General features: G+C 40.5%; 1 protein-coding gene across 2 annotated transcripts; it reads right to left on the bottom strand.

The window, feature by feature from the left end:
- Positions 1-5: 5 nt before the first annotated feature.
- On the bottom strand, positions 6-27639 carry SDHC (succinate dehydrogenase complex subunit C). Of its 2 annotated transcripts, XM_024757397.1 has the most exons (6): positions 27578-27639; positions 22253-22309; positions 19945-20046; positions 10255-10316; positions 3768-3931; positions 6-869 (listed from the first exon to the last, which is right to left on the bottom strand). In XM_024757397.1, exons 1-6 carry the CDS (start codon positions 27595-27597, stop codon positions 765-767), a joined length of 510 nt encoding a protein of 169 aa, XP_024613165.1. In that variant the 5' UTR covers positions 27598-27639; the 3' UTR covers positions 6-764. The 2 variants fall into 2 exon arrangements, with proteins under 2 accessions (XP_024613165.1, XP_024613170.1); XM_024757402.1 differs by lacking the exon at positions 22253-22309 and having other exon boundaries at positions 27578-27608.

The raw sequence follows: 27639 nt of genomic DNA on the forward strand, positions 1-27639 counted from the left end.
GAGAGTCAAAGACAAAATAATAATTTTAATTGTTTCAGAAAAAGCTGTCACATGAATTTGGATTAGAAAACATGACAATAAGAGGCTTGGTTTTTCTGGAAATGCAAGGAAGAGAAATAATCCTTAATAGGTTCAGTGATAGTTTTCTGGATCTTCCTCTTGCATCAAAAGCTATATATCTTCTTCTCCCCAAAGCATGTGCTCCAAGAGCCAACTTACTCTCTTCATCTCCCTCTAGCCAGGACAGGCTAATTCCCCTCCACCCCCACCCCTCTTCTTTCAGTCACGTTGTGTGGGTGTTAAAGACCCTGGGCTCTGACCAATTAACAGAATTGTCCTTTAAGCCAGCAACCCACAGGCAGTGGCAACCCAAGACCCACTCCCAGTCCCCATGGCAGAGGCCACAGAGTGGCATTGTTTCCACTGTCTTAGGAAGAAGCCAAAAGCTGACCCTCAGCACAAATCAAGGCCTAATATGGAGAGAGAATGAGGGCTCCCAGGCCCAGAGTAGGCTGCAAGCTGGGGGCAGGAAAAGGGAGTCTTTAGAGTCATTCCATCTTTAGAAATCAGGGGAAAACTGGATCCTTTTCCACTACTCTGGTTCTATACGGTACTCTTACTGCTGAGCTCCAAGGGGATCTGCAAGCACAAAAGGGTCTAAACAAATCAAGATAACTTTGCCCTGGCTTAAGATAAGAGTAACAAACAGGAAGATGGGTCAATGCAATAACTGGTAGGAAGATGATGCTGGGAACGTCGGCTCTTCACATGGCTGCCAGCCCTACAGAGGACAACACGGTAAGAACCAAGACAATCACTCCAGACTGGTATAGCTGGGAAATCGTCAGGCCTTTTCCTAGGTCCCACATCTGTAGAAATAAGAAAAAAAAAATTTCTTTTCAGCAATCAGGGTCCTGGTCACTCTCACAGCTCCTTTCTCAGAAAGGAACTCCACCTAGGAACAGGCAATTTCTCTCAGCATGATTCTAGAGAAAAGCTCTTCTCCCCTTATTCCTGACCTTCACTTTCCTCAAAACCCACAGTACAGTAACGACCACCCACTTATCCCAATGACAGTAAAGGGATCCATCCTCAGCCCATAAGATCTTCCAGAATGAATAAAAAGTTCTCTCGTGACAAAAAAACTGATCAGTGTTTCCCAGAGTGTGTTTCTCCAAAAACTAGTTCCTCAGAATGTTAAAAGGCATTACACAGGGGAAAAAAGTTCTGTAATCAAATTAATTTGGTAAAAGTTTAACTACACGACTTCTCAAACTATTAATGCACACTGTTAATCTCCAAAATGGGGATATAATATACATGGTTTCCTAGCTATAGCCAACCACAGAATCCCCTTTGAGAAGGAACATTTGTCCATCAGAGGACTAGTTTTTTTTTTAATAAATTATTTATTTTTGGCTGCATTGGGTCTTCATTGCTGCGCACGGGCTTTTCTCTAGTTGCAGCAAGTGGGGGTTTCTCTTGTTGTGGAGCACGGGCTCTAGGCACGCACGCTTCAGTAGCTGTGGCACAAGGGCTCAGTAGTTGTGGCTCATGGGCTCTAGAGCACAGGCTCAGTAGTTGTGGCACTTGGGCTTAGTTGCTCCGTGGCATGTGGGATCTTCCCAGACCAGGGTTCAAACCTGTGTCTCCTGCATTGGCAGGTGGATTCTTAACCACTGTGCCACCAGGGAAGTCCAGGACTAATATTTTTTAAAAATACTCTTTGGGGTCTAGAACACTATTTCTCAATTTTGTTTTGACTGTGACCCACACCCCCAACTAAGAAATATCTTTTTAATTAGTATCCAATGTGTGTGTGCGTGTGTGTGTGTGTGTATAAAATATATAATATATTAAAGTTCATGAAACAATAAGCAATATTTATCATTACCATGTGTGTTATATTCTATATGTTGTATTCTATTTAAATTTCTTTTTTTTGTTGGTAGCAACCCACTGTATTGATTTTCTACCCATTGAGTCTAAAAAACACAATTTAAAAAATACTGATCTAGACTCTCTTGTGCTCTAGGGACATTAACATATTGTACTCTAAAAGATCCCCTAGGGCAAAAGTAGAGTCTTCAGGTTTCACACTTTCCACATATGACTGTCTCAACACACACATATACCTATACCCTGAATGTAAAACTGAATAAATTAGGATTGTTTCAGAGAAAAATTAGATAGCCCCCAAAATAATCAAGACGAGAAGATGCCCCTACCTCAGCTGCCAAAGAGCTTCTACCTAGATAAGATTAGGAGTCAAACAGATTCCACAAAAAGCTGTTTTGCTTATAAAGGCACAGTGTTTTACCAAAAAATCGAGTCCTACTGGGTGGTGGTGATGGGGGAATATTCTCTAGCATACCAGAGACCTTGTCACTTCCTACTCTCTTAATATCAATTCCACCCTCCACTCCCCCACTAGATCTTCTGGCAAGGCAATTATCAAGCTGAGAGTGCAAGAACTATGGACTGTCACAGAGAACAGATAAAAATCCTGTCCCACACTCAGAGCCAGGACTTGCTAAAAGAACAAACAAAAGCAAATTTAAGGGATTAAGAAAAGCCTTGACTTAGTTCTGACATTTTATAAAATCTCTTCCCCTTCCCTCCCCCCCATACTGAGACAAAAGCAAATATATGGCAACTCCCTGCCTGAGCCAGGATGCCAACAAAGGAAGCTGATCAGCTGATTCCATTGGAAAGCTTTGTTCTGTGGAATAAGAGGTCATTAATGGAAATGCCCTCCCTCTCCATCCCCTCCTCCTGAGGGAAGTGAAGTCATTTTGAATCAAACTGAACACTGCCCCAGGGAACAGTTGATAGATACACTTAATTTAATAGATCATTTAGTCTCTCACTCTTCTGATTCCATTAAACTGTCTATTGGACCAGAATACAATTCAGAAAGTGCTTATCTCTAGGCTCTGATGTGGAAGTTATGAAAGGTCAAATTAAGGCAAGAGCATCCAACTGACAGATGGCTTAGGTTGAGAAAGTATGGAAAACCAGAAAGAATAAAGCTGTAATTATCTTCCTGGGAAAGGAAGCAAGGCTAGGGGTAGGGAGACCACAAAATATAAATCTTAAAATGCTGTAGGAGAGATTCATCTCTGACCTGGGGCAGGTTTGATTAAGCTTTAATTCCTTAATAAATAGAAGGAGACACCAGTTTGAACTGACCCCAAGGTCATGTAGGAGGCAACATGGTCAGATTTCAGGCTATCAAAAGATTCCTAAACTCAATATTGGGATCCTAGCACCCAGTTGCTTGTTAAAGTTGGCCCCATTCTCTCTAATGGTTCAAAACAAACAAAAAACAAAAGCAGTTAACACAATCCAATATCAAGATAATAAACGTCAGAATATTTGACTCCAGCCAAATTTGTCACTCTGTGTTGACAGGAAGTTTAGACTGAAAGCAGTAACTATTATTTGTCTAATAAATATGCCTTCTATGCCAGATGTATGGCCTGGCTTCATGGGTCTCTTTTAGTAACATCCCTCTTGAAACTAAAAGAGTTCACTGAGACCCTGCAAGAATCTGCCAGACCTACATCCAGTCTCAGCTATATCACCAGCTGGGCTACCTGGGCTAAACAGAGCATCTAGTTTAGCTTTCCCCAAGAGGCCCCTGAACAAAGGTCCAGCACAACTAACTTTAAGAACAGCACTAAACCCAGACCAGGAAAGAGAAAATCCTTCCAGGCTCTCCATTCCTTTCACCCAGAAAATGTACAAGCCTACAATTAACTTACCAAGTGTCGGATCCCATTCCAGGTGTGATACGTGAGAGGGAAGACAAGTGCAAATTTGGCTGTGTGGATCAGCGCTGGCCCCAAATACAGGGACTTTACAAGTTCCAAATGAGACTCAAAACTCCCAGGGACCAAGAGGGCTGACAAGCCAAAAAGAGAGACCCCTGCGGAGAAACAAAGTAAGCCCGTCACAGCTACACACCAGCTACAACCAATGTAACACATAAAACTGGGTTCTATGACAGCCCCTAGGACTTCACACAATTCTAAACCATTTTAAAATAGGGAAGATTTAAACTAATGTTCACATTCACAGTGGAAGATACGTTATTTGGAATCTGACCCTAATCTCTTAAATTTGCCATATATTTTAGCATATTGCTCCTTCTTTCAACATCTCTCTATAAAAACTCTATAAAAACTTCACCCATCATTTTAGAAGCCACCTCTGGCTGCATCTATACCATCATCTCAGTAAGAAAAAATAATAACAGTACATTCAGTCCAAGGAGAAGAATGGGAAAAAATTTTAAATCACTCAAATCTCTACCATACAAAAATTTAACTCAATATGGATCAGAGACCTAAATGTAAGAACTAAAACCATAAAACCAAAAAAACATAGGAGTAAATCTTTACGACCTTGGATTAGCAGTGGTTTCTTAGATATGACAGCAAACCAGAAGCAACAAAATAATAAATTGGACTTCATCAAAATTAAAAACTTTTGGGTGCCGTCCATTTCTCCATCAGTCTGGAAGAATGCTGGTGCTGAGAATAACTACCATGGCTTGCAGCTCTTTGACGAAACCTCAGATGCGTCAGAATTTTATAGCATTCATAGGAGAAGCAAAGGCTGAAGGAAGACATGCTGTTCACACCCTAGGATGAGGCAGCCACGTCAGAGTCTGGTCTCCTAGAGGTTAGTGTTGCTGAGTGGCTATTCCTAGGACTCAGTTGGTAGACTGCTGTCACATTTGCTGCACAGATCAAAGCTGAGCCTGGTATCTGAGGCATATGTGTGGCTGTCGAGGTTTCGGAACTTCAGGTTTGCACTGAAATTCAGAGGATAGTGGGGAGCTCCTGTGATCGTCTAGCTTCCTATCTATCCAGGCTGTCAAAGATCCTTGAACGCTCTTGGGTCATATCTTCCTCCCAAACCTTCTCAAACTATCTCAGTTCCATGGTACCTCAGTGTTTTCAGGAATTTTTTTCATGATGCCCCCAAGCCAAAAGAAAAACCTAACAGTTCTGTTTATTAAGTAGTTAGATTCAAACAACTCAAATATTTATGTCCTAACAATTTAGTAGCTATGTGAAAAAAATTATCCTTGTAAACGGAAAGAAAAAACTTTTATTCTTAAATAACCAGAGTTACCTACTAATATGTTGTTGGATATTGTACATCTCAAACCTCAGAAATTAAATTGGACATTACCATGCTCATTTCCTGTTCCACACTGATATTCACACAAGTCGGATTAGAGAATCAGACCTTCAGTGAGAGACCAGGCAAACCTAGTGCTCAGGCAGTCAGCTTTGTTTCTAGAAAAGCCAAAGGACTTACAGATTTATAAAGTAATTAACGGAACTCTGAAATTACTGTTTTATTCTCTTGGGCTTTCTGTGAGATGGGACATGAATTATTGATTCTCAAATGTGATATGTCACATGTTAGGAATCCCAGTCATTCCAGACAGAGGCAGTATAGAGAGAGTGAAAAGTGCACAAACTTTGGTTAAGACAGATCTGAGTTCAGTTCTGTCACTAACTAGCTACTATATCATCACTTCCTTCTCTGCTTATAATAATGCCTAGTTAGGACTGTGAGAATTAAATTAAATACATATATATAAAGTTCCTAATACAGGCCTGGTAGTGATTATTATTTACATTAATAGTTGGAATATTTAATCTTTTACCTCTCAGAAAATGTCTGATCATTTGTAGCTAAAAATCTCATTCTCAGCCCTTCCTACTCCATGTCTTAGTCCTTGAATTGTCAAGAGGGGATGACCTGGAAAAACTGATTGTCACCAGAAGAGAAAATGCTTCTCAGAAACGCTTTGTTTTCCCTCAATGCATGAATACTCCTGCCTGCCACGTGCCGCCCCCCCAACAAGGCTGCAGGGAAGCAGACAGGCAGAATATATGAGATTAGTTTGACAACACTTTAGCTAGGACAGCAATCAGGTACTGCCAACCTGAGTTTTAATCATCATTTGGACAGGTCCACCAAGTCCCTTTTAGATGTTTTCATTTTCTTTGGCAGTGACATCTGCAGAGGCTTGCTGGGAAAGTGTCTGAAAGAACTTATGATGGCTTCTGGAAGTAGCAACAGGACTTACTGACAATCCGCACAGTTCTGTATGTAGCACTTAACTGCAGAGGAGCAGGCTGAAGTTGGTCTTGGCAGCCAAGTGAAAGCACCATTTAGTTTTTCTTAGTGATTAGATGGGACAGCTTCAGTGGCTTTGTTTTCATAATTTAAATTGTTTGGCTGTTAGAGGAGTCCCTCCTCAGGCACTCAGATTCTAGGAGGAGAGGCTACTTCCTACCTTCCAGTACACTAGACATCAGAGGAGGATTTAGGAAATTTCATATTTAATTTCTTCTCATATACTTTTCATTTGTAAAGAGGAAAGCTTTGGCCAAAATCTCTTCTGATTAACTTACTGATACTGATATTCCTTGTTTGAAGATGTGATACAATAAGAAATAAGTATTTGGTCTTTTTCCCCCAATTCCTGGCACACAGCTCCTAAAACCCTTGTAATCTCTGGAGTGAAAGGAAAGGTTTTTTTGTATGCTAATGAGATAATTAGTAGCTGGGGGGGAGGGGGAGCGGGCGGCTAGACAGCTTCAGGATGGGGTCTAGCTGCCAGAAAGACCAAGGCATGATTTGAGGATTGGGACTTTTAGTCCCATACCTCCCTCCCCCAACCCCACCACACCTGGGAGTGGCTGGTGATTAAGCTAATCACCAATGGCCAATGATTTAATCAACCTTGCCTAGGCAATGAAGCCACCATAAAACCCCCTAAACTACAGGACTTGGACAGCTTCCAGGTCACTGAACACAAAGATGTACTGGGAGAGTGGTGTGCCCAGAGAGGGCATGGAAGCTCCATACATACTCCCCTCTCTGCTCCCCCATACCTTGCCCTGTGTATCTCCTCTGTTTGCTTTTTTTTTTTTTTTGGCAGTACGTGGGCCTCTCACTGTCGTGGCCTCTCCCGTTGCGGAGCACAGGCTCCAGACGCGCAGGCTCAGCGGCCATGGCTCACGGGCCTAGCTGCTCTGCGGCATGTGGGATCTTCCCAGACCGGGGCACGAACCCGTGTCCCCTGCATCGGCAGGCGGACTCTCAACCACTGTGCCACCAGGGAAGACTCGTTTGGTTTTTTAAATAAAGGAGTTGAGGACTTCCCTGGTGGCACAGTGGTTAAGAATCCACCTGCCAATGCAGGGGACACGGGTTCGAGCCCTGGTCCGGGAAGATCCCACATGTCACGGAGCAACTAAGCCCGTGCACCACAACTACTGAGCCTGTGCTCCTAGAGCCCGAGCTCCACAACAAGAAAAGCCACCGCGATGAGAAGCACATGCACTGCAACGAAGAGCAGCCCCCACTCGCCACAACTAGAGAAAGCCTGAGTGCAGCAATGAAGACCCAATGCAGCCAGAAAAAAAAGTTCTGAAGCAAGTTTAAAAAAAATAATAAAATAAAGAAGTTGATCCTTTATTTTAAAAACCAGTATGTCTTGGGACTTCACTGGCGGTCCAGTGGTTAGGACTCCACACTTCCAATGCAGGGGGCACAGGTTCAATCCCTGGTCATGGAACTAAGGTCCCACAAGCCACATGGCAAAAAAAAAAAAAAAAAAAAAAAGAAACAAAACAGTATGTCTAAATAAAGTGTCTTCCTGAGTTATGGTGAGCTCTTCTGTAGCAAATTATCAAACCTTAGGAAGGGGTCATGGGAACCCTGATTTACAGCTCAAATTCTATATATTTAATTCTCACAGTCCTAACTAGGCATTATTATAACCAGAAAAGATAGTGATGATACAGTAGCTAGCTAGTGACAGAGCTGGAACTGAACTCAGATCTAACTCCAAAGTTTATGCTCTTTTCTCTTTCTCTAAACTGCCTCAGTCGGGAATGACAAGGGTATAACACAGCACATTGGAGAATCGATAACGCCGGTCCCATCTCATGAAAAGCCCAGATGAAAAAAACAGTCATTTCAGAGTTCCATTAGTTACTTTATATATCTATAAGTCCTTTGGCTTTTCTAGAAAAGAAACGACTGCCTGAGCAGTAGGTTTGCCTATACAGTCAAGTGACCTTTCACTGAAGTTCTGATTCTCCAATCTAACCTGTTTTTAAAGACTATCCAAAACATTCAGGACCATTCTTCTACCCATTCAAGTTAATTGTACAATTTATTTATAGTTGTATTCCTCTAAAATATCTGTTGTTTGGCACTCATATTTTCTTTTTTGAATCTCATTCTTTTTATTGTTGTATGTTGCATCTTGATTACCCTTTCCCAGTCTCATTCACATTGCAGCTTCAGGTACCTGTCACTCTCAAGCATTTACCTAATTTCACCTAGATTTTTATACTGTCTATCACTATGAAAAATCACGAGTATTTTAATCCCTACAGAATCTAAGCAATGAAAGAGTGTTACTAGCCTTCTCTCTCCATCTTTTAAAGGACTGCTTGTAAAGGTCTTCCTCAATAAATTCTATATAAAGTCAAACTAGTGTCATCATGCTTTTCTAGTTCAACATGCTTTTCAGAATTTATATATTGGCCACAAAATCTCTATAGTCTGAATAAATACCTAATCATGGACTTGTCTAGGCCAAACAAATGAGAACATGAACCTTTTATGACTTCCCATGGTCAATGGGATCAAGTTCCAACTTCTCAGCACAGCAGTCAAAGTCCTTTACTGTCTGGCGCACTTTCCAGCCTTATCTTTTGCTGCTTCTCCCATAACACAACTCTTAAACAAGCAGATCTAGTTATCATTATCCAGGACTCTGGATGCTTTCCAAACCCTGTGCCTTTGTATAAGGTAGTCTATCCATTGGAAAGTCCTCCTCTACCTCCTTTTCATGAATTCTCCTACTCATCCTTCTTTCAAGTTCTCAAATTCCTGAAGAGTTGTTCTCTCCTCTGGGATCTCATATCTCTATTAAAAAGTTATCACAGTGCATTATAAATATTTATTTGTCTTACTCCTTAGACTCTTTCACCCTTGAGGGTAGAGGCTATTATTATCACTAACCAATTTCTAACGCATAACAGGAGATTAATTAGAAGTTAGAAGGAACGAACATATCTGAAATGACCACTATGAGCAAAGTGATTTACATGGTTGTACTCATTTAGTAAATAAAGATTAACTAAGCACCTACTGAGTGCTAGAGGATATGAAAGGTAAATAAGATAGATGCAGTTCCTACTTTATGAAGAGTTTACAGCCTAATAAAAGAGATTTATAAAAACTAAGCAAATAAAATAATTACAAGTTATATAATAACCTAAGGAACGATAACATAGGAATGATAATATCGGATCTTAGATAGGAATTCCTATCTTTACTTGCTTACCAACAAAACTAATCTAATTGTGAATAGCGGAGACTTAGTTTTGGATAATTTCTCCAATGTCTCAGCAGCTGCTCCCTAAATACAGGATCCCTATATTTGAGCCACTAGTCCTGTTGATGACCACTTCAGTGAAAACACACTCTACGGAAGCCTAGGAGGGGCCCCCAAAGGATATTATGAAAAACAAAAATATGTCCATGTCTCCAGCACTAGCCAGAGAAAACTGTTAAAATACAGCTGATCCTCTTATAAAGTACCTCCCTACTGTGGAAAGATCCATCAGACTCCAGAAACCTGACTATAATCTGTACATCCTACCTGTAATAAACCTTTCTACCTGAAAAGGATGCACTAAGACCAGCATACGACTCACTCTGCAGCTGTATTTCATATCATATAAATAAATAAATAGACATTCTGACTTTTAACCAAGAATTTTTGAGATTGGAGAATGAGTTAATGTTTTTGCACCTGATCAATTCTAGGTGATGAAAACTGGGTGCTAAAACTGAGTTTCTGAAAGAATAAGGTTGATGGTTAATCTTGGACTATGTTTGGTCAGTCAGCCAATCTATCTCCATTATATTTCTATATCTGTTCTCTGTAATGACAAACATACTATCAGGACATGCTAGGGATGATTTAAAAATTGGCTAAGAAAAGAACCTGAGCATTGTGTGAACTCATAATTAATTGTTAAAGAAATGAACAAACAATAAGCTTAAATGACTTATCATTTTCTCTAAATCAAGTTTCTGAGTAGGCATTGCCAAGAGCCAAAGAAACAGCAAAGTTTTTCAAAGCAGTATGTGTGTGTGTTTTTGTGTTCACGTGCGCATGAAAACATACATACATACCTGCACTCAAGGCAATACCAGTGCCACGGTGGCAAATGGACATCACCATGGGAAGAGACCATCTGAAAAGAAACACACAAAAGCAATTTAAAAAAAAGGAATAGGGCTTCCCTGGTGGCGCAGTGGTTGAGAGTCCGCCTGCCAATGCAGGGGACACGTGTTTGTGCCCTGGTCCGAGAAGATCCCACATGCCGCGGAGCGGCTGGGCCCATGAGCCATGGCCGCTGAGCCTGCACGTCCGGAGCCTGTGCTCTGCAACAGGAGAGGCCACAACAGTGAGAGGCCCGCGTAACGCAAAAAAAAAAAAAAAAAGGAATAGATGACACCATAGTAGAGAGTCCGTCTTGGCAAAGAGAATATAAACCACTTCGGAAATAGGCAACCATTTATCACAAAACAAAAACAAACAGCTTTCACATTCCTGTGTTTCCACTCTCTAATTTGAAAATAAGAACAATGATTTATTTAAGGAGATGCATTACTCCCTTTTCCAGACTGCATCACTAACAGAGCTGAGAGGAGGAATCAATTAAAACTCAAACTCCTCCTTTCATAAGAAGAAGGAACATGGGTCAAAAACATCAATAAAAGTTGCATACAGTTAGAAAATAAACACTAGATTACAACCACCTGGGTCCTTCCATTTCTCCAGTCATAAGACAGAAGTAGAAGAAAACCTGAGTTTTATTTATCCACTGTTTCATATAACATACAGTCATCCATGATCTTTCTTATTATATACCCCAAAATATCCAAATTGAGCATATCAGTCATTCCCTAATAAATTACCTATCCCAAATTTAAAATCCCATTTTGCTGGATTTAGTATATGTTCTTAATCCACAGTAGTTTTAAAATACTTTGTCATCAAACCACTTTTTAAAGCATGTTCTGGGACTTCCCTGGTGGCGCAGTGGTTACGAATCCTCCTGCCAATGCAGGGGACACGGGTTCAATCCCTGGTCCAGGAAGATTCCCACATACCGTGGAGCAACTAAGCCCATGGGCCACAGCTACTGAGCCTGCGCTCTAGAGCCTGTGAGCCACAGCTACTGAAGCCCGTGCACCCAGAGCCCGTGCTCCACAACAAGAGAAGCCACCACAATGAGAAGCCCGCACACCACAACGAAGAGTAGTCCCCACTCGCCACAGCTAGAGAAAGCCCGCGTGCAGCAAAGAGGACCCAACATGGTCAAAAGTAAATTAATTAATTAATTAATATAAATAAATAAATCATGTTCTGATTTGTCTGTCTGCCAAAGAATTTCCATTGAAGGACAACCAACACTGCTACATTCTGGACCTAGTGCTCATGCTCAAGAGGGAACTGGTTAGTGAAATGGAAAGAACAGGCATCTTTGGATAAAGTTAACATTCATCCTGGAAAGTTAGCTTAGATAGAGAATGCTGAGCATAATCAGACCACGTACTCCATACTCTAAAGGGAAGCAACTCAAGTAGGTTGAAAGGACCACAAAAGGAAATTCTATGTATTAAAAATGCTCACAGTAAGAAAGGAGTAATGTCTAAAGAAACCAAAAAAACTGGCTAGACACCACTCTCATTAACTCAGACTAACAAGATAAATATAAAAGGCAGAAGAAGAGCCTCATAACAAAGGACAAGCGGAGAACAGTGGCATAATTTGATTAGAAGAATCAGGAGACTAAAACCCAGAATGAGCTGAGGCTTGCAAAGATGTCAAGGACAACAACAAAGGGCTTTTAAAATTGTATTCAGGGAAAGACAGCCTCCTAACTAGGGTTGACAATTTTATGTTAATGGATGACAGAGTGCAAAGCAGATTGCTCAACTATTTTATTTGTCAAAGAGAATGATTATCAGACTGAAAAAGACAGAACAAATATTGATTTGAAAGAAAAAAAAAAAAGTCGGGAAATTATAAGACATTGCTTAGCATTCCAAGTGCACTTAGGGCTCCTGGCAAGATCAATTAAATCCCGAGAGCTAACACATGGAATATATGCACTGTTCTAGTAATCTTTTAGACATATTGAAATGGAAAATGGGAGTGATAAAGTCAAATGTTACCCTAATTTAAAAAAAATGGTTAGGCTTCCCTGGTGGCGCAGTGGTTAGGAATCTACCTGCCAGTGCAGGGAACACGGGTTCGAGCCCTGGTCCGGGAAGATCCCACACGCCGTGGAGCAACAACTACTCCACGCCCGTGTACCACAACTACTGAAGCCCGTGCACCTAGAGCCCGTGCTCCGCAACAAGAGAAGCCACCACAATGAGAAGCCCACGCACCGCAATGAAGAGTAGCCCCCACTCACTGCAACTAGAGAAAGCCAGCACGCAGCAACGAAGATCCAATGCAGCCAAAAATAAATAAATTAATTAAAAACAAATTTTTTAATTAAAAAAATGGTTAAAACCATAGCCTGGTTAGCCTAGTACTGAGTAGGTAAGGGAGATTTTATTTTCCAAACAACCATGATATTATTTCCAGTCTCACATGATCTTCCAGAATCTTGTCACTCCTCATCAGGCAGCATTTATATTTAGCGCCTTGACTCTGGGCAGGACTTCATGACTGACTGCCTCAAGATACAGAATGCAGCAGAACTGACACTGCACGAGTTCCAAATCACTTGCCCTCCTTCTATCCCTCCATCCCTTCATCCATCCCTCTCTTATGCAATATGGAAGCCCAAAATAGCCTCAGCAGAGAGATCATGTAACAAGACCCATGTAGAGAGAAAAACGAAGTCCCCTCTAAGAGCCAGAATCAACCCAAAACATGTGAGTAAATGGATCTTCAAATTATTTCAGTCCCAGCCTTGTGTTCTCTAGTTGAGGCCTCAGACATCATGGAGCAGAGACAGATCATCCCCACTATTTCCTTTCAAACATAAGAGTCAAGCACAGAAAATCAAGATTGTTTAAATTCACTTACAGAAAAGATGATCACTAGGAGCCAGTATGATTTCCCTTTGGAAAATTTTTTTTCAGGAAATACTGAGATCCTTTTGAACACAGATTATATCTTATTCATCTTTGTATTCCCAACTCCTAAAAAAGTACCAAGCACACTGTGAGCAATTAACAAATATCTACTGATTTGAAGTGTGTTAAATTTCTTTCCTTTTTTGACTGTTAGTAGAATGTTAATCAAGGAAAAGCTAGAGACATAAGATATATGATTTTCAGCAAGTGACCTAACATCACGCTGCAAACAATACCACCAAAAAAGTAAAAAGCAAAGAAGATATATAAGTGGCCAGTAAGTATATGAAAAGATGCTCAGCATCACTAATCATTAGAGAAATGCAAATCAAAACCATAATGAAATACCTCTTCACATCCATTAGGATGGCTATTATTAAAACAACAACAACAAAAACAGCAAATCACAAATGTTGGCAAGGATGTAGAGAAACTGGAACCCTTGTGCACTGCTGGTGGAAATGTAAACAGTGCAGCCCTTGTGGAAAACAGTATGTTGCTTCCTCAAAAAATTAAATATAGGGACTTCCCTGGTGGTGCAGTGGTTAAGAATCTGCCTGCCAATACATGCGACACAGGTTTGAACCCTGGTCTGGGAAGATCCCACATGCTGCAGAGCAACTAAGCCCATACGCCACATCTACTGAGCCTGTGCTCTAGAGCCTGCAAGCCACAACTACTGAGCCCATGCACCTAGAGACCATGCTCTGCAACAAGAGAAGCCACCACAATGAGAAGCTATGCACTGCAACGAAGAGTAGCCCCTGCTTGCCTCAACTAGAGAAAGCCCGCGCACAGCAAAGAAGACCCAACACAGCCAAAAATAAAGAAATAAAATAAATTTATATAAAAAAAATTAAATATAGAATTACCATATGATCTGGCAATACCACTTTGAGGATATACCCAAAAGAATTGAAATCAGAGATTCAAAGAGATATTCGTACACCCATGCTCATAGCAGCATTATTCACAAGAGCCAAAAGATAGAAACAACACAAAAATCCATGGACGAATTAATGGATAAGCAAAATGTGGTATATACGTAAAATGGGATATTATTCAGCTTTAAAAAGGAATTAAATTCTGACACATTCTTCAACATGGATGAACCTTGAAGACGTTATGCCAGACGAAATAAGCCAGATACAAAAGGACAAACATTATATGATTCTACCTTATGAGGTACCTAGAGTAGTCAAATTTATAGAGACAGAAACTTGAATGGTGGTTGCCAGGGGCTGGGGGCAGAAGGGAATGGTAATTATTGTATAGTTTCAGTTTGGGAAGATGAGAGGATTCTGGAGATGAACAGTGGTGATGGTTGTACAACAATGTGAATGTACTTAATGCCACTGAACTATACACTTAAAAATGGCTAAACTGGCAAATTTTATGTTATATACATTTTACCACAACTTAAAAAAAGTAAAAAGACAACCCAACTTAAAAATGAGCATATGGGCCTCCCTGGTGGCGCAGTGGTTGGGAGTCCACCGGCCGATGCAGGGTATACGGGTTCGTGCCCCAGTCTGGGAGGATCCCACATGCCGCGGAGCGGCTGGGCCATGGCCGCTGAGTCATAGCCGCTGGGCCTGCATGTCCGGAGCCTGTGCTCCATGGCGGGAGAGGCCACAGCAGTGAGAGGCCCGCGTACCGCAAATAGACACATAAAAAGATACTCAACGTCAATAAAGGTTGTCAGAAAAAAAAAATGGACTTAGATCTATTTTATATGGTTCAAGGTAGAACTAGAACCACTGTACAGAAGATATAAGTTGTAGTAAGTTCAATAAAATGAGGGTCTTTCTGATAATAAGAGAAATTCCCAAATTGGAAAAAGGTGATAGTGAGTTCCTTTTCTCTGGACGTGTGCAAGCATAGGTAGACATCCATTTATGAAAATACTGCAGAGGAAATTCACTCATTAGGTACAAGAGTGGCTTTTAAATAAATATTTTTATTTTTTTATTATTATTATTTTTTTGAGCAGCACTCTTTCTTCAAATGCAAAATCCTTAAAGTCACGTTGCTTTGGTTATCTAGGACTAAGGGCCTACAGTGCAATTTGCATGTTGGCCAGCCCCACACGACTATCCGCAGAAGCTTAATGGAATATCCAAAGCCCCAAGTAGCAGTCTTAAAACCAATGAGGTTGAAGAATAAATTAAACTAACTCTAAGTTTTTAAACTATTTTCTAATGTCCTTTAGAATGACTTGTTTTCCCAATAATGTAATCCCTATATACACTTTTGCTTTGATAAACTGACTTAATTTATTAAGAGATAAAGAGTACTTCAGGGACTTCCCTGGTGGCACAGTGGTTAAGAATCCGCCTGCCAATGCAGGGGACATGGGTTCGAGCCCTGGTCCTGGAAGATCCCACATGCCACAGCGCAACTAAGCCCGTGCGCCACAACTACTAAGCCTGCGCTCTAGAGCCCATGAGCCACAACTACTGAAGCCCGCATGCCTAGAGCCCGTGCTCCACAATGAAGAGTAGCCCCTGCTCACCACAACTAGAGAAAGCCTGTGTGCAGCAACGAAGCCCCAACGCAGCCAAAAATAGATATTAAATAATTTATTTTTTAAAAAATTTTAAAAAAGAGTACTTCAGAAAGGGCTAACTTAACCATATACTTCCGTGCTACCTCCAAAAATCTATAAAAGTTAGCAACAGAAAATATGATTCCAGGTATCTCAGAAATCTTTCCCAGACATTTCACTTTGGAAACAGCTCTATGTTTCCTGTCTAGAGTTTCATAACCAAAGAGCAAACAAGGTAGTTTAAGTCTCATCTCATCAGCTTATTACTGTTTGTTATATGAGCTGTGAAAAAAGGCCAGGGCTTTAAATATAGACTCAAAATAAATTGAGAAGTCCTTCATCATTATAATCCTCCCCCACATCTTTCATCTCTTAAAAATAAGTTTTACCATAAAGTAGCAAGGATTGAGATCACTTATTAATCTTCTGTTTTAGTAGAATGTCCAATTTCTACTGTTCAATCAGAATTATTTCTGGAATCTGGCTTGGAAAAAATCTGAAGGGTTGTGGTATTTGTGGAGGTGGTTAAAATATGATCAGCCTCCCTGGCAGAAACCCAAGTAAAGATGGTAGCTGAGCTCAAGATGATTTGCTGAGTTAACTAGAAAGGAGCAGATCTATAGGGGTTTTTGGGGAAGACACCAGCATAACAGCCATCAATGCTACTTCTGAAGACAACAAATTAACAGAAATAGATGTACGTTATGCATATGTATATACTCACATATACACATGTACATGTGTGTATTCATACATATATCTCATAGATCTATCTACTGAAACAGCCTAGAAGCAATGATATCCTGGTAGCAATGAGCACATCTAGCACCCAGACCTTGATTTCACAGGAGCCATCTTGAAATAACTCCCACTAGCTAAGGCTGGGACAATCTGAACAACAAAATAAATCAGAGTAACAGTGTAACTCTTTGGGCAAAATAGGAATTGTGCAATAATAGGAAAAAATATATATATATATATATACACATATTTTTTTAATTAATTAATTAATTTTTGGCTTTGTTGGGTCCTCGGTGCTGCTCACGGGCTTTCTCCAGTTGCGGCGAGTGGGGGCTACTCTTCATTGTGGTGCGCGGGCTTCTCATTGTGGTGGCTTCTCTTGTTGCGGAGCACGGGCTGTAGGAGCGTGGGCTTCAGTAGCTGTGGCATGCGGGCTCAGTAGTTGTGGCTCATGGGCTCTAGAGCGCAGGCTCAGTAGTCGTGGCTAATGGGCTTAGTTGCTCCGCGGCACATGGGATCTTGCTGGACCAGGGCTCAAACCTGTATCCCCTGCATTGGCAGGCAGAACCAGGGAAGTCCATATATGCTCCTAAAACCCTTATTAATCTCCTGAGTGATAGGGGTGCTAGGAGTATCTTTTTATTTGGTCTTTGACTCTGGTTCCTGACACACAGTTCCTAAATCCCTTGGAATTTCCTGGGTGGTAAGAGCGATCTTTGTTCTAATGAGGTGACTCTGGATGGGGGTTGGTCCCCAGAAAGACCAAACCATAACCAGAAGCTTGGAACTTTCAGCCCCACCCCCACCTCCTTCCGGGAAGGGAAGGGCTAGAGATTAAGTTAATAATTGATCATGCCTACGTGTTGAAGCCTCCATAAAAATCCCCAAAGTACAGGGTTTGGGAAGTTTTCAGGCTGGTAAATACATCCATGACAGGAAGGGAGTGCACCGCAACTCCATGGGGACAGAAGCTCCTGTGCTCAGGATCCTTCCAGACATAGAACTAACTAAAAGGGCACCTGGCTATCCATCTGTATCATTTGTAATATCCTTTATAATAAGCTAGTAAATTTAAGAAAATGTTTCTGAGTTCTTTGAGCCATTCTAACAAATTATTGAATCCACAGAGGGTGTTATGAAAACTCTTGATTTATAGTTGATTAGTCAGAAGTACAGGTGACAACCTGGGACTTGCGATTGGCATCCAAAGTGGCAGGCAGTCAGTCTTGTGGGACTGAGCCCCTAACCTGGGGGGGTCTGTGCTAACTCCAAGTAGTAAGTGTCATAACTGAATTGTTGGACACCCAGTTGGTGCTGGAGAGTTGAAAAATTGGTTGATGTGGGAAAACCCGTACACATTTGGTATCAGAAGTATCGAGAGTAGAGAGGAAACATTAGTGTCTTTCCTTTAGTTGGTGTCATAAGAGTAGAAGAGAAGAGTTTTTCCTGTTAGAAATACTGGAGAAAGAAAGAGAGAGAGAGAGAGAGAGAGAGAGAGAGAGAGAGAAAGCTTTACCTTATAGTAATAAACAAGGTATGATGGAATTAGAAAAATCACAATTTGCCAACCATCGCGGTAATAACTGATTCAGGCAACTACCATTGAAAGATGCTAATGGGTAAACTTCTGATGAGAAGTAGAATATTATATTCTCAAGTACCCCCCCACAAAATAAGAATAAATACAACATCATTTTTCATTAACTTTATAGTGGAGAAACCTAGCAGACACACCTTAACCAGTGATAAAAAGTTACATCACCAACCAGGGACTTCCCTGGTGGTCAAGTGGTAAAGAATCCACCTTACAATGCAGGGGACGTGGAATCGATCCCTGGTCAGAGAACTAAGATCCCACATGCCACGGGGCAACTAAGCCCACGCACCACAAATACTGAGCTCGAGTGCCTCAACTAGAGCCTGTGTGCCACAAACTAAAGAGCTCATGTGCTTTGGAAGCCATGCATCACAACTGCAGAGCCCACGCACCCTGGAGCCTGTGCGCCACAACTAGAGAAAACTCGCACACCACAACTAGAGAACAGCCCGTGCACCACAACGAAGATCCCACGTGCTGCAACTAAAACCCGATGCAGCCAAAGATAAATAAATTAAATAAATAAATCTTTAAAAAAAAAGTTACATCACCACCAATGGGATAAATCATCATCCTGTGTCACCCTCTGATAGGATGCACTACGAAGAACATGGCATCACTTCAGAGGTATTCCTGCCAAAAATGCATAAACACAAGAAAACATCAGATATACCCCAAACTGGGAAACATCCTAAAAATGTCAAGATCATAAAAGATACAGAAAGGCTAAAACACTGTTCCATACTGAAGGAGATTAAAGAGACAACTAAATGTAATACATGATCCTGAGTTGGCTCTTGGACCTATAAAGGACATTACTGGGACAACTGGCAAAATCTGAATGGGATCTGAGGATTAGTTGGTAACACTGGGTCAATGTTAATTTTGACTGTGATGGTTGTAGTATGGAGAGTTTCCTTGAATTTAGGAAATACACACTCAAGTATTAAGGGATTGTGGTAGGCAGAAAGATGTCCACGTTCTAATCCCTGAAACCTGTGAGTATTTACCTTAAATGGCAAAGGGGAATTAAGGCTGCAGGTGAAATTAAGGTTGCTATAAGCTCACCTTAAGATAAGGAGACTATCTTGGATTAGCTGGATGGGCCCAATATAATCCTTTTAAAGTCCTTAAAAGTGGAAGGGTCTGGCAGAAGGAGGGAGTTAGAGAAGAAATGTGACAATGAAGCAGGTTCAAAGTGACAGGATGGGAGAACTTGACCCACCATCGCTGGTTTTGAAGATGGAAGAAGACCACAAACCAAAGAATTCGGAACAGCCTTCAGAAGCTGGAAAAGGCAAGGAAACAGATTCTCCCCTAGAGTCTCCAGAAACGAATGCAGCCCTGCTAACACCTTAATTTTAGCCCTGTAAGACATGAGCCAGAGTTTGACCTACAGGACTGTAAGATAATAAATGTGCTGTTTTAAGCTACCAAGTTTGTAGTTAACTTGGGACAGCAGCATTAGAAAACTAATACAGGAATAATGGGGTATCATCATCACTGCACTTGTTCTTAAATCATTCAGACATGTTATAACACATTGGGAATCTGCATAAAGGTATAGAGGAACACAGTGTACTACTTCTGCTACATTTATGTAAATTTGAAATTGTTTCAAAATAATTTTTTTAATTAACAGGAATTACATTTTGACTTCCCAGAATTTTCCAAATAGTAGTTTTGCAGGCTAGATTACCCTTCTAAGGCCAGAAGAGAGAATTTAGTCATCTTGTTATAAAAAAGGCCTAAGGGAAATACTCAGGGAGGCTATGGGCCAACCTCTAGAACTTTTATCCCCTACTACTAAATTCCCTGGTTCCAGAGCCCTTACCTGTAGATAGTGACATGGGGAGACAAAGGACGGTTTGAACCAGTGTTCTTATTCCAGAACCTCTCCATCTCTTCTTTGGCTGTTGTTCCCAAAGGAACAGCACTAAAATAAAACCAAAAGGTTTTAAAATGATTAAAAGTAAACTTGGTTAAAATTTTCACATAACAAAAAGTTAAAATATAAAATGGTAAGCTGGGCTAGATGAACCTATGTATTAGGAAAACATGTTTGTCCACTCACCTTACCTTTCTGCCAAGGTTGACACAGTTATTAATAACCTCAATCACCCAATGAGGTCATATCAGAGGATAACTCTTCTTTCCCATCCCCCAACACACAGGTCCAGTAATGGAGGCTAAACTTCTTGTTGGGCGGCAGGGCAAATATAATATTTCAAAACCATTTACATAAATGGATTACCCTTTTCCCAGGCCATGAGTGATATCTCATACATTACCACCTGCTCTCATCTGGCTCTTCAAGACTCCTTTTTAGGTTCTCAAAAATCAAGAACTGGATTCAGCTCAGTACCTCTGAATAGCTTCTTGGTTTTCCTTGTCACTGGGCTAGGCTGAATCCAACTGTTTTCTTTTTCTTTTCTTTTTACTTTTTTTTTTTTTTTTTGGCTGCACTGTGGGGCATATGGGATCTTAGTTCCCCCACCAGGATCAAACCTGCGCCCCCTGCAGTGGAAGTGCAGTCTTAACCACTGGACCGCCAGGGAAGTCCCTGAAGCCAATTGTTAAACAGCTGTGTTCAACAATTTAACTTTTTAGGTGCCTATATTAAACATGATCTATCCCCCTCAAGAAAATATTTCCCCATAGATTACTTATTAATTGCAAAAGTTAAAAACAGTAACTCCATACTGGGAAAAAACTTAGCAGACATTTCTGTATTCAAATGATCAAAGTTAAAATCACTAATGGGACAAATGACATCATATGCCCCTGATGTGATGTACTGAGGATACAACATCATTTATGTATTACACTTGCCAAAAATGGATAACCTGAATCTAGTCATTAGAAAACAATCAGACAAACCTAACTTAAGAGACACTCTACAAAATAACTGACCTGTATTCTTCAAAAATGTCAATGTCATAAAAGACACAGGAAGGCTAAGAAATAGTTCCAGGTTAAAGGATACTACAGAAATATGACAACTAAATATAATATGTGAGCCTAATTAGATCCTGGATGGGGGACAGGTGGACTGTATTTCTATAAAGTACATTATTTGGGACAAATGGAAAATCTGAAAAACAACTGTATATCAGATAAGATTACATCAATGTTAAGTTTGCCAAATTTGATAATTGCATTTGTATAATTTTACTGTGCTTTATAACATAATGCTCTTGTTCTTAGGAGAAGTTTTTTTTTTTTGGCCACATCACACGGCATTTAGGATCTTAGTTCCCCAACCAGGAATAGAACTGGTAGCCCCTGCAGTAGAAGCTCGGAGTCCCAACCACTGGATCGCCAGGGAATTCCCTTAGGAGAAGTTTTTAGAAGTAAAAGGTCATGATGTCTGCAACTTAATCTCAAAGAATTCAGAGAAAATAATCACAATAATTAAATTGTGCTGAATCACACTAAATTGTCAATACTAGGCCACAAAAATGGCAATTTCATATAGCACAACCTAAAATATATAGAGTGATAGGTAAACACAGCAAAATGTTAACAACTGATGAATGTAGGTGAAAGGTATACAGAACCTCCTTGTACTATTCTTCCAACTTTTCTGAAAGTACAAATTATCAAAATATTTCTACTATCTCTCTTTTTTTTTCTTCCGGCAGTACCACACAGCTTGCGGGACCTCAGTTCCCCGACCAGGGATTGAGCCCGGGCCGTGGTAGTGAAAGCGCTGAATCCTAACCATTGGACCACTAGGGAACTCCCTGGAAGTACAAAATATTTCTAAAATTAAACGTTAAAAAAAAAAGAACCACAAAGAGACAATTGTTGAAGTCAGTAGACTAGAAATGAATATAGCAGAAAGAAAGAGATATAAAGACTAAGGCCTGGGAGCTGCCCAAAATGCAAATCAATAAAGTTAGATATAGCAGAAAAGCTTAAGGTGAGGAAAATTGAGAAAAAAACCAAAGATATATTCTTATTCTTCCTTCTTCTACTACCAGATGAGAAAAATAAGGACCACAATCACTAAATTTTCAGCCAGCCATCTACAATTACCTGCTTCCGTACATATCCCCAAAATATCAGTCAACAACCTACTGCTTTTCCCTGATTAAAAAAAGGTTAAATAATAATCATCTCCATATTTAGAAACTTACTTTCTGATACAGAGCAGAGGACTAAGGTGGGCACGGAGGCAATGATGGCCAGCACGTCTGAAAGATAAGAGAACCAACAGTATTACACATTTAGAGATGTACTTCAGTATATCAACTTCTCTATTTTTGTACTGTATTAGACTCTGGGTGGAGGGGAAAATTAGGAATAAGATAAAAACAATGACAGTATCAGGATCTTTGAGATTTTTTTCTAGTTGGAAAGCTGCAACTTTAAATAACTTGAGAATAATCACAAATGTTACTCACAAATGCAAAATAAGGTTTTAGCTGAACACAAATAATACAAGGTAAAAGAATAACCAGAGTTGGTAACGTTCAACAAAGAAATACAGAAAGCAAATTTTTTCAAGCTAGATCTTAAAGGACGTGATGTTTAAAAGACAGGGGTTTAAAAAAAAGAGAGGGGGACTTCCTTGGCGGTCCAGTGGTTAGCACTCCTCGCTTGCACTGCAGGGGGCAAGTGTTCAATCCCTGGTCAGGGAACTAAGATCCTGCATGCCATGAGGTATGGCCAAAAATAAAATAAAAAATAAAATAAAAAATAAAATAAAATAAAATTTTAAAAGGGGGGTGGGTACAAATTAAGCCAGTGGCAACACCAAGTACTATACAACTTAGCAAAAGCAGACACCTGATGCAAATGGATGAATTTAAAAGGTTTAAAGAACAACGGGTTTGAGGAGGCAGGGTCCTAAGTATTAAGCTGTCACTCTAGGAACTACCAACAAGTTCCAGACAACCTGGATGAACTTTAAGTGAAAAAAGCTGTCATATAACAGTGCAAAAAATATGAGAATGTAGATTTCTTTACTACCCACATGAAAAGGTACTTGAAGAAGGTAACACAAGTTTTCTACTAAAAAGTTGCTATTTTTGAAATGTATATATCAATACCGGAACTGCTTTTCAAGTCTGAGACTAAAATGTACCCAGGCATTCTATCTAAAGAGAATTTAACTGATCCAGCATTTACATGGTATTATGAAAAACACATGATCACTACACCCCTTTAACTCACTTATATCGAATCTTTCCAAAGGTATTTGAGAAAGTTATCAGAGTGAAGCTCTGGGACCAAATACATTGAGATTCTACAAAAGTTTATTGTATATACACTATGTGCAAGGCACTGTGGGGATACAAGATCACATTAAGATCCAATGATCTTCTAAAAAAGCTCATGATGTCCCTCATACCATTGATATTAGATGCATAAATATTTCAAGAACCTTACACTCTACACTAGAACACTAGAAGGGCCCACTATTTGAAGGAAAAATAATCCAACCAACACTTCCTTCAGCTCTTCCCTCTTTCCAGCTTTGGAGGCAAGAGATGAATACAGACATTATGTACCCAAGGCTCCCAGAAAGAAAGAAGTGGGAACAAATCTCTTTAAATCAATTGTGACTCTGAAGTTGCAGGGCATGCATTCCTCACACCAGGCTACGTCCAGTCACTCAGCTACCCAGCAAGAGTTTGCAGATGTGGGTTGGAATCTACAGCACTCTCTGTCTAGTGCTATTGTCTCCCAGACAAATACCAATGTAAACTTTCCACAAGGCCCTAACAGAAACTAGTTGCACAACTGCATAACCTTATTTGAAATATGACAAGAGTAGATATCTAATCTATCCTTGCCTTTCATGTGAAACCAGGAACCCTGAAAAGATTTCTTTTTCCACCCAGGAAGAGTGCTTTATATGTTATAGCTAGAAAGTAACAGTACTTTGTTTTATTTTTAATTAACAAGCCAGAACTGATTTCTAGTTAGTGCCTGTCCCTTTCTAAATGCATTATACATGTCTCCCCCAAAATGTAATCATGGCTTAAATTGTTTTTGAAACTCTTCTCTGTACTGAGGCAACAACAGTAATGTAACAAGAACACTGGACAAAGTAAAAAAGCCAGACTGGAGGTCTAGATCTGCATAAGTTGTGTAACTTAGTGAGTCACTGAGCTTCAGCTTTTTCATTTATAAAATAGGATTGATAATACCTACATTATTGGTTGTTGGGAGGACTGCAAGAGAAAATGTATAGGAAAGCACTCTCTAAACTGCAATATACCACATACATGTAATTTAGTAATATTTCACTGGTCTCCCAAAGGTCTTTAGAATTCATATCACATTCTTTTTAAAACTCTGCAGTGTAAAAATATTCATCTGCTGAAAATGGATTTGACTTTTGGAAAAAACCAAAAGTTATTCAAAGCCAAGTCTATGTGATCAAATTGAATAAGATCCATTTTTGGTCCAAAACAAGATGTGACTATAATATAATGAATTTCTCTTGTATGCCCTCTAAACTTGATCTGATGGCATGTCAAAATTTAGTTTCATAAATGTCTGAGGTAACAGGAACATTAAAGTATTTACATAACCTTGAAGGACACAATGAAGAGCAATCATTTATATACAGAATTTCTGATTAATTGTATGAGCACCCAACTAACTCTAAAGATACAATGTTAAGTCATTCTTGATTTCTTTTCTCTTACATCTCCCCATATATATGCAAGGCATCACCCAATCCTACCAATACTATCTAGAAAACTTCAGTCCATTGTTTTAGTCTGTATTCTCTTCATTTCTCACTAGGACTGTAACAGGAGCTCCTGAATTGATCTCCTAGCACCAATCTCTTCCCTATCATTCAATATTAGCAGAGTTAAATTACTGAAAAATAAAGCTGACTTCATCAATCATCTGCCTGCAAGTCTTTAACAGTTCCCCACTACTTATAAGGCTCACACTGCAGTCAAACAAGTCCCTTCTCCACATGACCTGATCCAATTCTCCAGAGCTATTCTCCCACAAGCTCCCTTCAGCCCTCTATACTTCTACCACACTGAATGTTACATTACCCCCAGACAGAGCATAGCTTCTTTTGACCACATGCCTTTGCTCAGGCTATTCTCTGAGTGGACCTCCCTAGCAGCCTGATAAACTCATCCTTCAAGATCCAACAACTCCCAAATGGCAACTTCACCACTCCTTTAGCCCTACCTGCTGCACCTGTCATGCTCCCACATCACTTGTTCATATCCCTAAATCAACATTATGTTGCTTATTAATTAATCCATTTATCTCCTTTGCTAAATTTTGAGCTCCTCAAGAATAGAACTGGAATACTCTGCATCTATAGCACCTATAACAATATGACAGAAGAGGCTCAAAAAAATGATTTGTGAATTAGTATGCTTATTTTAAAAGGCAGTCTTAAGAATTTAGACTTTAAATAAATTAAACCTTGTTTTTGGAGGTGCTTCACACGTAGCATTTAATATGATGAGCAACATTCAGAGGGTTAATGACTTGGTGGCTTTGTGCTTAAACTGCATGAACATTACTAGATAGAAGCCTAGCTGTTCTTAGCTTAGTTCTCTATCTCAGTCTTGGCTTTGGCAAGTCATTCCCTGACTGACTGCCAATAGAGTCTGTGCTACTTAGCTGGTTATTCCTCCCTAGCTAGCCCATGAACTTCAGGGAGTATACAAAATATAGAGCACTATTCAAAAGCCATGACATACAATACTGTGATAACTAATAATTTTTAGTTAACCAAGCATTAAAAATGTTTAGCCAATATTTCTCTTAAGTGAGTTCAAGTTATCACTATTTTCATTCACAAGTGAAGAAACCACAATCATTCAATCAATGACCTTGACTTGTCCCAAATAAATGGAATTAGTGACACTACTAGAACTAGAAACTAGCTCCTAGAATTTAAGGTGCCCTTTCCATAAGAGTTTTGTACTACCACTAATGAATCCTAGTGATGACAGTCCTACACAGCTCAAAATGATACAGACTGGACATACTCAATGTGTACAGTGATCCTTGGTTTCTAAGCGCTAATCATGAAACTCCTAAAATGAACTGTTTAGACCCAATATGATCATTACAAGCTAAACGTTAATTCCACCAAAAAGCCTGTGACATCTTCTAAAATATGATATATCAAAGAATTCAAAAGCATTCAATTATGGTCAAACTACTTGTAACAAAGGAGGCAATCTGGCAAGACTAGCCCTGACACGCTTTAGAAAAAAAGACACAATTGTAAATAAGAGTCAGGGAGAAAAACGAAGGATTAAGATAAACCATTCCTGATCTCAGCTCCAAGAGGAATCATTTTGTCACAGAGAAAAACTAAATAAAGTCCGTCTATTTTTACACTGGGTGATTGAAGTGGAAAGAGAAATGAGAAGACATTTGGGGAAATCAGGAATTAAATCTCAACTGCATTAAAACTAACTTTCCCTAACAAATAGTTTCCAAAAATAGTGCTGGCACGAAACTATGCTGGGATTTGTACCAAGAGCGTCAAAAATCGCTATGGCTAGAAAGGCTCTGAGCAAAGAACGAGGCCTTGTCGACAATGGACAGTTCATAATGGAAGACAATCTAGGGTATTTCTCAGGACAAGGAGTTGACACTACAGAGAAAAACTGGGGCATCTATTCTCCTCACCCACCAAGTAAAAAAATAAACAAACTGAAGTTCCTGGCTGCTCTGAGGCAGCAGAGCAACCACTATGGGCGCTATTGCTAATCGTCACCCCGATAGGGGTCTAGGCCTCCTGCACTCTCTACGAGGGGCCCGTTAGGAACTGGGACAGTGCCCACTCATTGCCAGCAGCTGGTGTTTGCAGGAGTAAAACGCAAAGGTAAAGTACACCAAGATCCTTCTCCTCGAGGCCCAAGCCCTAAATAAGAGAAGTTAGACCTACTTATTTTCTTGGAGCTCGGCTCTCGCTGCAGCCACAAGAGCAATCTGGGGAAGAACTATTTTAGAAGTGGGGAAAAACTATTTTTAAAGTGGGAAAGCTGGGCTTCCCTGGTGGCGCAGTGGTGAGAGTCCACCTGCCGATGCAGGGGACACAGGTTCGTGCCCCGGTCCGGGAAGATCCCACATGCCGCGGAGCGGCTGGGCCCGTGAGCCATGGCCGCTGAGCCTGCGCGTCCGGAGCCTGTGCTCCGCAACGGGAGAGGCCACAGCAGTGAGAGGCCCGCGTACCGCAAAAAAAAAAGTGGGAAAACAGAAGCGGCGAGAGCGCCGCGACCCATCCGCAAGGAGTAAGGAAAAGATAATCGGCCAGGGACCCCCGAAGCCCTACATGGTGCACAGGAGACGCTAGAGAAGGGGAAGGGTCTCTAGGTTTCCAAAGCGCGTGGCCTCCACCCACAGGTCCTTTCCCTGCCGAGGCACGGGGTAAACAGCTGTTAGCAAGACGTGAGTGGCCAGTGCAGCTCTCCCGAGAGCCGCCAGCACCGACTCCCACCCCACACTAAAGTCACCTCAACCAGATCGCAGCCATCTTGGGTTCCGGCCTGGACGGAAGTGACGCCGACGGGCCCCC

This window comes from Neophocaena asiaeorientalis, unplaced genomic scaffold, assembly GCF_003031525.2.
Source record: "Neophocaena asiaeorientalis asiaeorientalis breed wild unplaced genomic scaffold, Neophocaena_asiaeorientalis_V1.1 scaffold830, whole genome shotgun sequence".
NCBI lineage: Eukaryota > Metazoa > Chordata > Mammalia > Artiodactyla > Phocoenidae > Neophocaena > Neophocaena asiaeorientalis.

What these genes read in the sequence shown, in the direction of transcription:
- SDHC (XM_024757397.1), bottom strand. Translation starts at nt 27,597, where the DNA reads ATGGCTGCGATCTGGTTGAG. An exon ending in CCCCATGTCACTATCTACAG is followed by an intron (nt 10,317 to 19,944) that starts GTAAGGGCTCTG and finishes GTTTCTTTTCAG; the next exon opens with ATGGTCTCTTCCCATGGTGA. An exon ending in TGGTATTGCCTTGAGTGCAG is followed by an intron (nt 3,932 to 10,254) that starts GTATGTATGTAT and finishes GTTTCTCCGCAG; the next exon opens with GGGTCTCTCTTTTTGGCTTG.